Source organism: Chelonoidis abingdonii, chromosome 5 (assembly GCF_003597395.2).
Source record: "Chelonoidis abingdonii isolate Lonesome George chromosome 5, CheloAbing_2.0, whole genome shotgun sequence".
Classification (NCBI taxonomy): Eukaryota; Metazoa; Chordata; order Testudines; family Testudinidae; genus Chelonoidis; species Chelonoidis abingdonii.
Window position 1 is genome coordinate 29,032,188 of NC_133773.1, and position 12,807 is coordinate 29,044,994.

Below are 12,807 nucleotides of genomic sequence, written 5' to 3' on the forward strand. Positions count from 1 at the left end.
AAGAAAAAGCAGACCTGTGTGCCTTATGCAAACTCTATAATGCCATCAAAGTACAGACCAACCAGTTTCATTTATTTCAGTATTCAACAGCGGTCAATGAGAGATTCTTAATTAGGTTTGCTTCCACAATGATCCTTCAGTTCCCCACAATTAGGTTCAACTGGTGAACATTTTACTTTTTGCACTTATTTTCTTTAAATAACAAAGACAGCAGGGATAGCTAACATCCCGCCATATGGTGGAAACAATATTTTCCCCATTACTACTCCTAAAACAGCAGTGTTAAGACAAATTTTGACAAGTTCCCAAATAAGAAAACCATCTGATATTAATGCAGTGACATTAATTTGAACTAATGTTGACAGATTATAGCAGCTAACTGATAAGATGGGGAAAAAAAAACATTACTGTCCTACAGTGCAAGCGGGTTAATATCATTGCTCTCTTTGCACAAAAGAACACTACTCTGAATGCTATAAACATATCAGTTGGTGTCATAACATACTTTGAGAGTACTCTCAATGGAATGACCTCCTCTCCCATCTTGTGCCTTTCTTTGTGCTTTTTCTTATGCTTTCTTTTTGATTTTGAAAGAGATGTGTCTTTCTTATCACCATCTTTCTCCTCTTCTGTAGTAACTTCTAAATGAAAAACACCAAAAGAAAGATAATTGGACATGACTTGGATAGATCATATTTAAAAAAAGTGATAAACATAATTGAAATAGCATGTTCCTTCATTTACATTGCTATAAGCAGCACTGCTGTGACAACATTTATGATCATCTTTTTCAGTTTGAATTTTTCCTGCTAATATCACAGTGAAATGTAGGGAGGTCTCTTCCAATTTATTTCCACAGTATATTTAAAAAAAGTACAGACTAGTACAAACTGTCAACAAACAAGAAAAAACAATGCAGAATGCAATGCTGCCTGTTTTAGACTATTATTCACTCTCTACTTTCATTCCCAACCCTTCCCTCCTTTTTCCACTGAGCACTGAAGGTTTATCCTTTACAAAGCTGAAAAGCTGTTGTACTCTATTGCTTTCTTCATCTTAGATTCTTAATTCCCCTTTAAGCCACCTATAATCCAGTATTTTTTTCCCTCTCCACACCCCTTCTAGTTCACATCAAAACCATCTCCAGCTACGTGAGTAAGAGAAACTCATTAATGGATTTCCAACAATAGTTGCTGTCTCTCTACTTTTCTCCCCTCATTAGTAGCATGAGCCAATATTCCAGGGGTTCTCAAACTCCATTGCACCGTGAACTGCTTCTGACAACAAAAATTACTACACAACCCCAAGAGGGGGAGACTGAAGCCTGAACCCCATCACCACAGGGTGGGGGGCCAAAGACAAATCTGAGCCTAACTCTGTAACTTGAGCACCACCGTGCTGAAGCCCTCAGGCTTCTGCCCCAGGTAGTGTGGCTTGGGCTTCAGCTTCGATCCCGGGGCAGTGGGCCTCAGGCTTTGGCTCTGGCTTTGGGCCCTGGGCCACAGCAAGTCTAAGCCAGTCCTGGTGACCCCATTAAAATGAGGTCGCAACCCACTTTGGGGTTCCGACCCACAGTTTGAGAACTGCTGCACTATTCTATTTCCCATAAACTGTTCCCTGTCAAAATCAAAAGCAGGGGTAGTCAATAGGCAGACTCCAGGCCAAATCTGGACTGCCAGATGCTGTTGAATGGACCCCAAAATCTTTTTATTTACTTAATTATCATTATTGTTATTTTTTCTGGAGTATGGACCTTGACGATACATTGGCCAAGAACTTTGGACCATGACAAAAAATAATCAACTACCCTGATCAAACGTGATCTTATCACTCTCCTTCTGCTGAAACCTTCAGCTTACTAGTCCTCACTTGCGAACCACAATCCTTTCCCCTCTCCCATTCTATATAGACTTGGCTGCTTCAGTATGCAGACTCAATGACCTCAAAAGGTCCCTGCCAGCCCTACATTTCTAGGATTTTATCATTTTTGTTCTGAAAAAAGTTGTTTTCTCAACACAAACTTTTGGATCTGTGGATATCAACATTTTCCCCATACTAAGATTGCTGTAGTCCCAGGTGATTAGCTATTTTACTTTTAGCTTCTAACCATGGATCCTTATCTTCACATGTAATTTTGACATAGCCTTTGATATCTTGTGTTGCTGTATCTTTCTTATTTCCAGTAGGGAAAAAAAAAAGTGTCTCCAGCACATTCCTTTTCTGATTTTAATCCTACTCATCTAGGTTTTTATATGGGGCCTGTCAGCATAGTCTTGAGTTCTTAAATCTACACCTAATTTCAATGGTGTTCCAGCTGCCCATACCAGGTCTGACTTGAGCCTTCCCTGCAAACCATATTCATTTCTGATGAGAGCATCAAATCTTACCTAGTGTCTCTGCTATTCTCCATCAAGTTCATTTCTCTGGAATGTCTCAGTGCTAGCTTTAACCTTAACAGCATTTCTATGAGCAATGACATCCAACTCTACATATTCCTCAACTCATTCTCTGAACCCTCATGTATCTGCCACCTATTGGCCCAAATACCATTAATGAATGCTTCAAAAGACTGAAGTCCTTTTGATAAAAAGTAATTGATGTCCAATGTCTGAATCCATTATCAGTCTCTTTAGCACATAAATTTACCCAGTACACACTAGTCCAATTACTAGGCCTAGTAACCCCTGAGCCCATCCCTCCCGAAGCCAGGAGTGTGTATCCCCCCACCTTCCCTCTATGCCCAGCTCCTTCACTCCTTCCTCCTTTCATGAAACCCTGCTCTTCTCTAGCCTTGACTCCTGGGCTCCCTACTCCTTCACTTGTCTGCCATCAAGTACTAACTCGCCCAAAATTCCATCTTTCCATAAGGAAGTGGGTTTTCAGGAACTGATTCACCTTAACTTACACCCTAACAACAAGATTTCTAACACTGAGAAGGAAATTCTATTTTGGCTCCCAAATCTCTTCCCCCATTCCCACTTCTTCCTCTTCTGCAAACTCACCTTTCATTATCTGTGGGAAAACTGCAAAAATCCATCTTTAGTTAATTTTGCTTCTATGCAGCTAAAAGAAAATACAAACGGTACAAAATTCAATAATATTTTTACCTTTGGAATCCTTTTGAGCTTCTGTTGTTTCTTCTTTTACAGAATGAACATCATCTTTTTGAGCAGTTTTCTTGACTTTTGCACCTAATGTCTCTACATCTCCAGAGTTGCTTCTTTTTCTCTTCCCTAGCCTACTTTCCTCAGTTAACTCTGGGCTTTCTGTTCTATCCCATTTTTTTCTCTCTTTCTTAGAAGGTTGCCTATGGACTCCAGATACTTCCATTTCCAAGCACTCAGATGTTGTCCTGTGTCTCTTTGACTTGCTTATTTGATCTGCAGTAGTGTCCATGTTTGATTCTTTCATTTCTGCAGCAGACTGTAACCTGCTCTCTTTCTTCATTTTGGATTTTTTCTTCTTTTTCTTCTTCTTCTCTTCTGTACAAAGCAAAACAACACATTTAAAACTTTGTCAGTTAGCATTCCTGATTAAATGCTAGATCAGTGAGCCTAACCGCATAGAGGTAGCACAACATGCCCTCATGTGAAGAGATTAGAGTTTGGGCCTTAAGTTCAGTTTTCAGCTCCTGGGAAAGTTGAGATGCGGATCATCCCGTAAGACTTCTTTGCAATTACTGGAAAGAGGCAAGAGATGGTCCCAGAGGCCTTTACTAGTTATTTTAGGGAGACAAGGTAAAACTATAGACGGGGTTTTTCTAGGATCTCCCAGTACAGAGTGGGGCCATGGTCTTGTAAGTGAAGGTTGAGAAGAAGTTTCCTAGAATGCTTCCTGCTGAGTTAGCAGAGAGAATCAAGCGTGCCAGAAATGGTTGGGGGTGAAGTCGTGTTCTTCTTCATGATTTGTATGTGATTACAACATTCCCTGGAAGTGGCTGCTTCTGGAGGTTGGCAGGAAAGAAAAGGGTCCTTACTGAGTCAGAATGGACAAGTAAATAGGAAAGGGGCCGATTTAAATTATGAGATTTATTGGAGGACACAACATTTGGTAGATACTGGGAAAATGTCAGAATTGCTTTTATGAACTCACTGAATCTATCATAATTTGTATATACCAAGAACTACATGCCTGCCAAATTACTTAATAGGGAGATTATCTGTATTGTAAAGTGGGAAAATTAGGTCTGATACCCAGTACTGTTTATTTGCTTACAGACTGGCATGGGCTGGGAACACTATTGAGAAGCAGCAGTCAGACGCTGAAATAGAAGCGGCACCTTCACCTTTTGACTCACACCGATCATCGCTACAAATGATTAAGGAACAAAGCCTTGTTGTTAATAAAGGAGTAGACAGTCATTGATCAGAAAAATGATGGATGTGATGGAGAAACTCACTGTGTGAATGGAAGGAGCCTCAAGACCCCACATGAGACAAAGTGAGCTCCTCCATCAAAAATAAGGTAAGAATGAGCTGTGCAAGTCAACTGAAACTATAGTCATGTTCCTTGAAGAATTATGCTATCAAAATTAATTTACAGATCACTTACAGAACCACTCCTCAAGCATACTGAAGGGCTTACCCTTTGCAATTTTCCCATGTTTCTGTAGGCAAACGTTCTACTGACATTTAGAAGTCCCTGCCCAAAGGCACTGGAGTTATGAAGACTGAAGGATCCTCAGTGAGATATTCACACTGTAAAATTCTGGTAAATTTCTCTGGTTCTACAGAAATACAGCTAACAAGTTGAGCAGAAAGAAAAATGCCAGATAGTTGCCATCCAAGACCTGCTAGACCTAAAACATTTTGGTTTTAGCAGCTTTAACCTTTAAATGTAATTTTGCTATTATAATTTATGTCCTTCTCTTCAATGCTTAATGTTTTTATGCAAGTGTGACAAATCTGACTGGACTCATCATGATTGTTTAAATAATGAATAATAAATAGTAGAGCATAGTCTGCTAGTATGAAAGCAAACAATGTTGCTTCTTGGTTAGCAAGAAAGGAAATTTTCATCCTTATTCAAGACAGAAAAGAGGCAGAAATTCACTATGTCATCTCTGTATTTCAGTTTTGCTTCCTAAACCCGTATTTGCCAAGAAAAACAAAAAAAGTTACAAATTTCCGTTTCAATAAAGTTTTAAATTAATAGATTAAACAGAAGCAAAATGAGTTTAAGATGTCTGAATTAAAATATTATGCCCAAAATATCCCCCTCCCCCACCACTAATACCTACCCAGTACACTGCAGTCACTTGCATTCAGTGCAGGAACAGGCTTATTTTTTACTGTTCTGGGGAATATCCCAGGTTTTCTTGGTGCTTCTTCTGGTGGATTATTCAAAAACTTAAATTTAAAAAAATAGAAAGTATTTAAGCTCAACAAAATATTATTTAAAAACTAAATTTATTCACAGCAGAATACCTCGCCCCGCCCCCCAAGAAATAATTACTAAAAATATATACTGCCTCTATACCCATTCTAGAAAGATGTGGTCTCTGAAGAATCCAACAAAGGGGGTACTTTCTTTTTGATAATTGGTCAACGAGCACTGCTTAAAAGTTTATTAGCCTTCAGGACATTAGTGTTACTAGCTCCTTAGGCCAGTACAACAGTTTTACTTTTATTTTTGTTGTGCTATGGAATGATAATTTCTAAAACCTCAAGACCTAAGACCTCAAGACCACAAAGCTATGATAAAAGTTACTATTAATACCTTCACGATCCTCTTCCAGTGAACTGTGCAAGGCCATTTCATTTCCATTTTGCTTCTGTCATAAACAGATTTTTATTCTGGGTTCAAAAGGAGCTAAAAAAATAGCCCAATGAAATTACAGGAGAAAATATCAGTGTGTTTTTCTCCTATTTGCTCCACTTAATTTAACTGAATTAGAAAATTTTACAGTTCGTGAAGCTATTTGCAGGTTAAAAAAAAAAGACCCCCCAAAAACTCAAGATGATATCCAGGCCCCCTTGGCCGCCCCCTCAGCAGCAGTGGGGCCACGCCCCCTGGAGCAGCAGCACCCTCCCCTAGATCAGCAGCGTCTGCAGGAACGCCCTCTCCCCAGGCGTTTAAAATTTAATTAGGGGTATTTTTAGTAAAAGTCATGGACGGTTTGCTGGCTGTGACTTTTTGTTTATTGCCTGTGACCTATCCATGACTTTTACTAAAAATACCCATGACTAAATCGTAGCCTTAATTATGACATGGAAAGAAGTGTTAAAGCTGGGCCTACCTCAATAGCTTTGTCTGCTTGCTCTCTTGTTTCAAATTCAACAAATGCAAATCCCTTTGGGTCTCCAGTGGACTTATAACGTGGGATACTGATATAAACTACATTACCACATTTCCCAAATACCCGCTCAATCCAACTGTGGTTGACATTTTTGGGAAGCAGCTCCTAAAAAAAAATGAAACATTTTATTTCTCTTTTAGCAATATAATATACACATTCCTGTACAGTCAGTTACCATAGTATCAGAGGCTCAATGTAGCATAGTACTGCTAGCTATTTAAAAGTTTTCAATGAAATATCTAAGAAAAATTTAGGAAATATTTTCACATTTCTAGACAAGTATGCTTACAGAATGAAATAGGTAGATAAATTGTACTAAATTAATCAGTAGGGGTAACAGCAGGTTTTAGCATTCATCTGGAAATGTCACTGTAAAGCAGTGGTGGGCAACCTGAGGCCCACCAGGGTAATCTGCTGGCGGGCCACAAGACAGTTTACATTGACCATCTGCAGCCATGGCCTCTTATAGCTCCCAGTGGCCACAGTTTGCCATTCCTGGCCACTGGGAGCTGCAGGCGGCTGTGCCTGCAGATGGTCAATGTAAACAAACTATCTCACGGCCCACCAGCAGATTACCCTGACAGGATGCAGGCTGCCCACCACTGCTTTTGTTTGTATCCTTGGTACAAACAACAATGTAGATCTGATATATGTTATTTTCTCATTTCCTATACCAAAACCTCAATTCTGCAATCACATCCATGCATGAGGCCCTTGAGCCACTGCAGTCTCATTGGTCTGAAACAATCAATTCGCAACACAATGGTTTTTTGACTTTGGGTAACTCACACTACAGAGAAATAGGTGTTCATATGCAACAACGAACAAGCACTAGTGAAAACAACTGGTAAATTAAACCTGGTAGCTCTTTAGTTTTTAAACTTTATGATGAGCACTAGTATGCTAATTGACCATCTGTAGTGACAACCAGTGCACGGTTTTCAGCCAGTCACCTGGGCAATATTCACATATGAACTGGCAATTTTATGCCACAAATTTTGGCATATGCAAAGGATGTGTTCCTATTCATCCAAGACTACAAAAGTGGTCTGTGTGTTGATCTTGCACAAAAACCTCTCTCTTCCCCTCTCCAGGATGAAAGTAGAACCTATCACGGACTCTAAGGGCATGTTTACATTGCAATTAAAAACCTTCAACTGGCCTGTATCAGTTGGCTTGGGCTAAGGGGCTGTTTAACTGCAATGTAGACATTCGGGCTCAGGCATCAGCCTGGGCTTTAGGACGCTGCTCTGGAACTCTCCCACTTTGCAATGTCTACATTGCAATTACACGTCTCCTTAGCCCAAAACCCTAATCACAGGCCAGTCGGAGTGTCTAACTGCAGTATAGACATAGCCCTAGGGGACACCTACACAGTACACCTCTACCCCGATATAACACTAATTCAGATATAACGCGGTAAAGCAGCACTCCGGGGAGGTGGGGGAGGGCGCTGCACGCTCCAGCAGATCAAAAGAAGTTCGATATAACGTGGTTTCACCTAACGCGATAAGATTTTTTGGCGCCCAAGGACAGCTTTATATCGGGGTAGAGGCATATTTAAACCTGCAGCTGGCTGGGGTCAGCTGAGTTGGGCTTGTAGAGCTTGGGCTGCAGGACTGTAAAACTGTGGTGCAGATGTTCGGGCTTGGACTGGAGCCCAGGCTCAGGGCCCAGTCTGAGCTCAAACACCTACACCACAAATGGTACAGCCCTAAAGCCTGAGCCCCATAAGCTCTAGCCAGTTGCAGATGTTTAATTGTTGTGTAGACCAGCAGTCCTCAACCAGTGTCCAGGGCCCCCTGGGGGCTGCAGGTTTGAGGGTGTTCACCAAAATAAATCAGAGACCAGGGCCGCCGTTAGACTCGCTAGGGCCCAGGACAGAAAACTGAAGCCCGAACCCCACAAGCCAAAGCCCGAGGCTGAAACCAAAGCCCAAGCAACTTAGCTTTGTGGGGCCCTGGGCAATTGCCCTGCTTGCTATCCCTTAATATCGGCTCTGGCTTTTAATTTAGTGGATATGCAGAAGAGCAGCTGTTGTGGCACAGGTGGACTGTAGATTTTTTTTAATAGTATGTTGCGGGGGAGGAGGCCTCAAAAAGAAAAAGGTTGAGAACCTCTAGTGTAGACATACCCTAATACAACTATACCACCCCATGGTTGCACATCAAAAGAAGTGATTTACTACAGTGTGAAATTTATATCATTGTATAAAAAACACATTGGTCTCTCTCTTTTTAAAAAAATCTATAGGTGGTAAGAAGGATCAGATATATATTGCAAATTACTCTCCATATAAGAGCTTTGGGAATTTGGTGATCTACAAAATATACACCAGTGATTCTTTTCACAACAATTTCAAATCAAAGCCTAAGTAAATAGCTCGTTAACATAGGAACACCTTACTTCAAGTGATATTGACAGAAAAGTTTCAAAATATTTGAAGAGCTTTGGAATAAGGAGAGCTTACAACTGCTTTAGGGAATTCTATTAGCACTATCACACCACACTTAACAAAAGCCCAGACATCACTATTTGTTGTTAAAGAAAGGAGCTGCTGTATACTTTATTCTCTAGAATGACCAGAGCAACCCAAGTTATTTACTGATCTGTATAGCTGTGGTGGTTACAGAATACATGCCATCACAAAAAGTTTGGTACACAAATCAAAAAATGCTAGTTCAATGAAAACTCAGTTCCCCAAATGGCTCCTGCTACATACCTAAGAACATAACCTACAGGAACTCCTCACTTAAAGTCGTCCTGGTTAACACTGTTTCATTGCTGATCAATTAGAGAATAGGCTTGTTTAAAGTTGCATAATGCTCCCTTATAATGTTGTTTGGCAGCTTTGTCCATTGCTTTAAGAGCAGCCTGTTGCAGCTAGCTGGTGGGGGCTTGGAATCGGGGTGGACTGGTAGCCCCCGTTACTGTGGCAGCCGCCCAGCAGGCTATCAGTTGTCTGGGCTATCAGTTGTCGGCAGTTCAGCTGTCCCTCTCCAACACTGCTGTGTGCTGCTCCTGCCCTCCACCTTGGAATTACTCCCAGGAGCCTCCTGTTTGCTGTGTGGCGGGGGAGTGGGGGAGTCTAACGTCAGGGTGTCAACCTCTATAGAGTGGGGAGATGTGGGGGGGACAGGACGACACACGACAGGGCTCAGGACAGAACGAACATGCTGGCAGCAGCTGCTTTCTCAACTTGCTGATCTACTTAAAAAGGCATTGTACTTAAGGTGGGGTCAGCGTACTTAAGGGGCAATGCGCATCTCTCTCACACAGTGTCTCTCTCTGTTTCTGTTTGTCATATTGTCTCCCCTCTCTCCATTTGTGTTGCCTTGTAGAGTGTGAAGCTACATTAACAACATGTTAATCCTTGAGGTCTCAGCCAAGTGTTAGTTCATCATTTAGCAATAAAGCATTCCCTTGGAAATATCTCACCCTCTGACTTCACCACCTCGACCAAGCTCCACAATCATCATTGCTGTGTACAGTATTCAATTGTTTGTTTAAAACTTAGAGAGAGTATATATATGACTTTTGTCTGGTGAAAAAAATTTCCCTGGAACCTAACCCCTCCCCCCCCATTTACATTAATTCTTATGGGGAAATTGGATTTGCTAAACATCATTTTGCTTAAAGTCGCATTTTTCAGGAGCATAACTACAACGTTACATGAGGAGTTACTATACTTTGATACGAGCCATAAAAGCTCTCTGAAGTCCAGGGGACTCCTAGATAACACCCCAGTGAAGTTTGAACTGGCTACCCAGAGCTCCTTCTGAAAATCTTCTAAGAATACAGCTCCTCAGAAGGAGCATTAGCTTACATCAGCCAGCTGCACTTTTTACTGCCATTGCTAGCACTATTGTATTGCTGCAGCACCAGCATTCCAGAGAGATTTTCAGGAAAATCTCAGTATAGACACAGTGCAGAGATACTGGAAGGGTTTTCCAGAAATAAAACACTGAAACCAATCAATTTAGGAGCTTTCTGCTACCAAAAGACCGACGATACTACAGGACAAACTAGATTTGCAACAAAGATGTTGGTACTTCTAGAACTAATAACTAGTGTTGTAATGTAGGCTCTACAAATAACCTATAAAATAGTTCTAGATTATCTGTCAAACTCATCTTCTCTGATCAAGTTATCTTTATCATCATCCTAAGGCTTTGTTTACTCTAAGAGAATATATATAAGTGCTTGTCTGTATCAGTGCAGCTCCTCTCATGTTACAAACTGTGGAAGCAATAGTGAAAGAAAATACACAAAAATTTCTCCAATATAAATACCCCTCATGTGTTAAAACAGATCTTGCTTATCTTGCTAACATCAGTTAATTTGAGTTCACTCATTCACTGTATATGCTGAATCTTGATTTAAAAGCAAAAGAAAAGCAATAGTAAAAGTGACATTGGAATATTCTCATGTTATGAAGTATACCATTACTCCAAAGTTGCATTGTTCTCAAGTCTTCTAATTCCATTAACAACCTGTCTCAAGTACCAGCTAGTATTCATTATTTGTTGTTCATTATCCTAACCAGTTCACAGATTCATAATTCCAAGCCCAGAAGGGTCCATTGCGAGCATCTAGTCTGACCTCCTGTCTAACACAGGCCACAGAATGTTCCCAATCTTGATTTTAAAATTATCAGTAACAGAGAATCCATGCATCCCTTGGTAATTGTTCCAGGGGTTAGTTACTCTCACTATGAAAAAACATATGCCTTATTTCCAGTCTGAACTTGTCTAGCTTTAATTTCCAGCCATTGGATCATGTTGTATCTTTCACTATTAGATTGAAGAGTCTGTTATTAAAGATTTGTTCCCCCATGTAGATACCTGTAGACCAGAGGTTGGCAAGCTTTGATAAGTGGTATGCCAAGTCTTCTTAAATTACAGTAAGTAAATGGTTTCGAGCGCCAGTAATACATTTTATATTTACAGGAGCAGGCGGACGGAACCCCAGACTGGCAGCGGGCTGAGCGAGGCCGGCAGCTGGGATCTTGGCTGGCACGGGCCAGTTGATGGAACCCCAGATTGGCAGCGGGTACGGCAAACGGAATCTCAGACTGGCAGTGGGCTGAGCTGCTTAGTCCGCTGCAGGTCTGGGGTTCCGTCCACCGGCCCCTGCCAGCCAGGGTCCCATCCGCCAGCCCCACTCAGCCTGCTGCCGGCCTGGGGTTCCATCCATCCAGGGGCCAGGAGGCAGCAGAGTCCCACTAAAAATCAACTTGGGTGCTGCCTTTGGCATGCGTGCTGCAGCTTGCTGACCCCTTTTGTAAACTGTAATCAAGTCACCTCTTAACTTTCTCTTTGTTAAGATAAACAGACTGAGCTCCTGGATTCTCTATTTATAAGGCATGCCTTCTAATCCTTCACTCATTTTCATGGTGCAGCACTTTACAAGACAGAAACAAACCAGGTGCTGTGGAATTTACAGTCTAAAATTCAGTAAGAACAGAAGTTTTGAATTAACCCTCATAAACAACAGAATAGTCCATAAACCTTCAAGACATGAGACACATGTAACAGATGCAATCTTACCACATATACAGTACGACTATCCACATCTTTTGGTTGCTCACCCAGTGGCTGACGTCTTCTGATTTTAGTTCCCTCTAAATCCAGCTAAGAGCAACAAAGACAAATTAGGACAGCATTTTCTACCGTACTGTCTGCCACCCTAACTACAGTAACAGCAGCTAAAAAAGAATGAAAAAACAATACACACTTCTACAACGGATGAGCTTTTAACTGCTCGGGCTATCAATTTCCCATCAGTCGTCAATTTTTTCATTTTGTTGAACGATACAAGAAGTGATATGTCAACATCTGGAGGGAAAAAAGCAAGTGGTGAAAATAGCGCAAGTTAAAAAGGAAAACTTATTTATGCGTCATTCACATTAGCAGCAGGTCAGTATTATCTATGTATTCTAAAGCATCATAGAAGCCACTGGGACTATTTCCATGCATGAGGGCTGTAAGAGCATACCTCTGGTTTGTAACTATGTTGATTATTGACAAGAATTTACATAAAAGTGGATTTTTACTGTCTGTAATTTAGGCTTTCCTAATCTTAGATTTTATTTCTCTTCCTCATTAACCTTCTTCCCAAAGGAATTTTGATCTATTCTTTCAACTCCCACTGGTAACTATTCTCTTTGAAAATAAACAAAGAAAAAACCCTTTCTATTGTGGTTTTATGATGCAAAAATCTTTTTCAATAAAGATGTACCTTTTCTCCAAGCACTCACTTAAAGTGTTCAGATTCAACCCAATGCTCCTATTACAAAAGATCCCTTCACTCCCTCTATTGAGTAGTAATGAGTTATGTTGCTAAAAGCTTGACAGAAACTGTTGCAATATTTATACTGGTAAAATTTTTACCAAGTTTAAGATTAACATGCAGAAAAAAGGTTAATATATAGCCATTTGGAAGAGAGCTTTAACATCATTTTAGATTGCATAGCATTTGATATAAAGTAACTCTAGTACATTCATTTA

The 12,807-nt window shown here is 40.7% G+C and overlaps 1 protein-coding gene across 3 annotated transcripts in view; it reads right to left on the reverse strand.

Annotated features, from left to right (window-relative positions):
* The window catches only part of LARP7 (La ribonucleoprotein 7, transcriptional regulator), a 34,395-nt gene that overhangs the window by 16,490 nt on the left and 5,098 nt on the right, over window positions 1-12,807 (reverse strand). For all 3 annotated transcript variants that reach the window (XM_032769740.2, XM_032769739.2, XM_032769741.2), the window contains exons 3-8: window positions 12,035-12,135; window positions 11,848-11,931; window positions 6,239-6,403; window positions 5,240-5,348; window positions 3,108-3,482; window positions 506-641 (exon numbers count right to left, since the gene is read on the reverse strand). In XM_032769740.2, coding sequence (XP_032625631.1) covers window positions 506-641; window positions 3,108-3,482; window positions 5,240-5,348; window positions 6,239-6,403; window positions 11,848-11,931; window positions 12,035-12,135 — 970 coding nt within the window. The remainder of the gene's footprint in view (window positions 1-505; window positions 642-3,107; window positions 3,483-5,239; window positions 5,349-6,238; window positions 6,404-11,847; window positions 11,932-12,034; window positions 12,136-12,807) is intronic.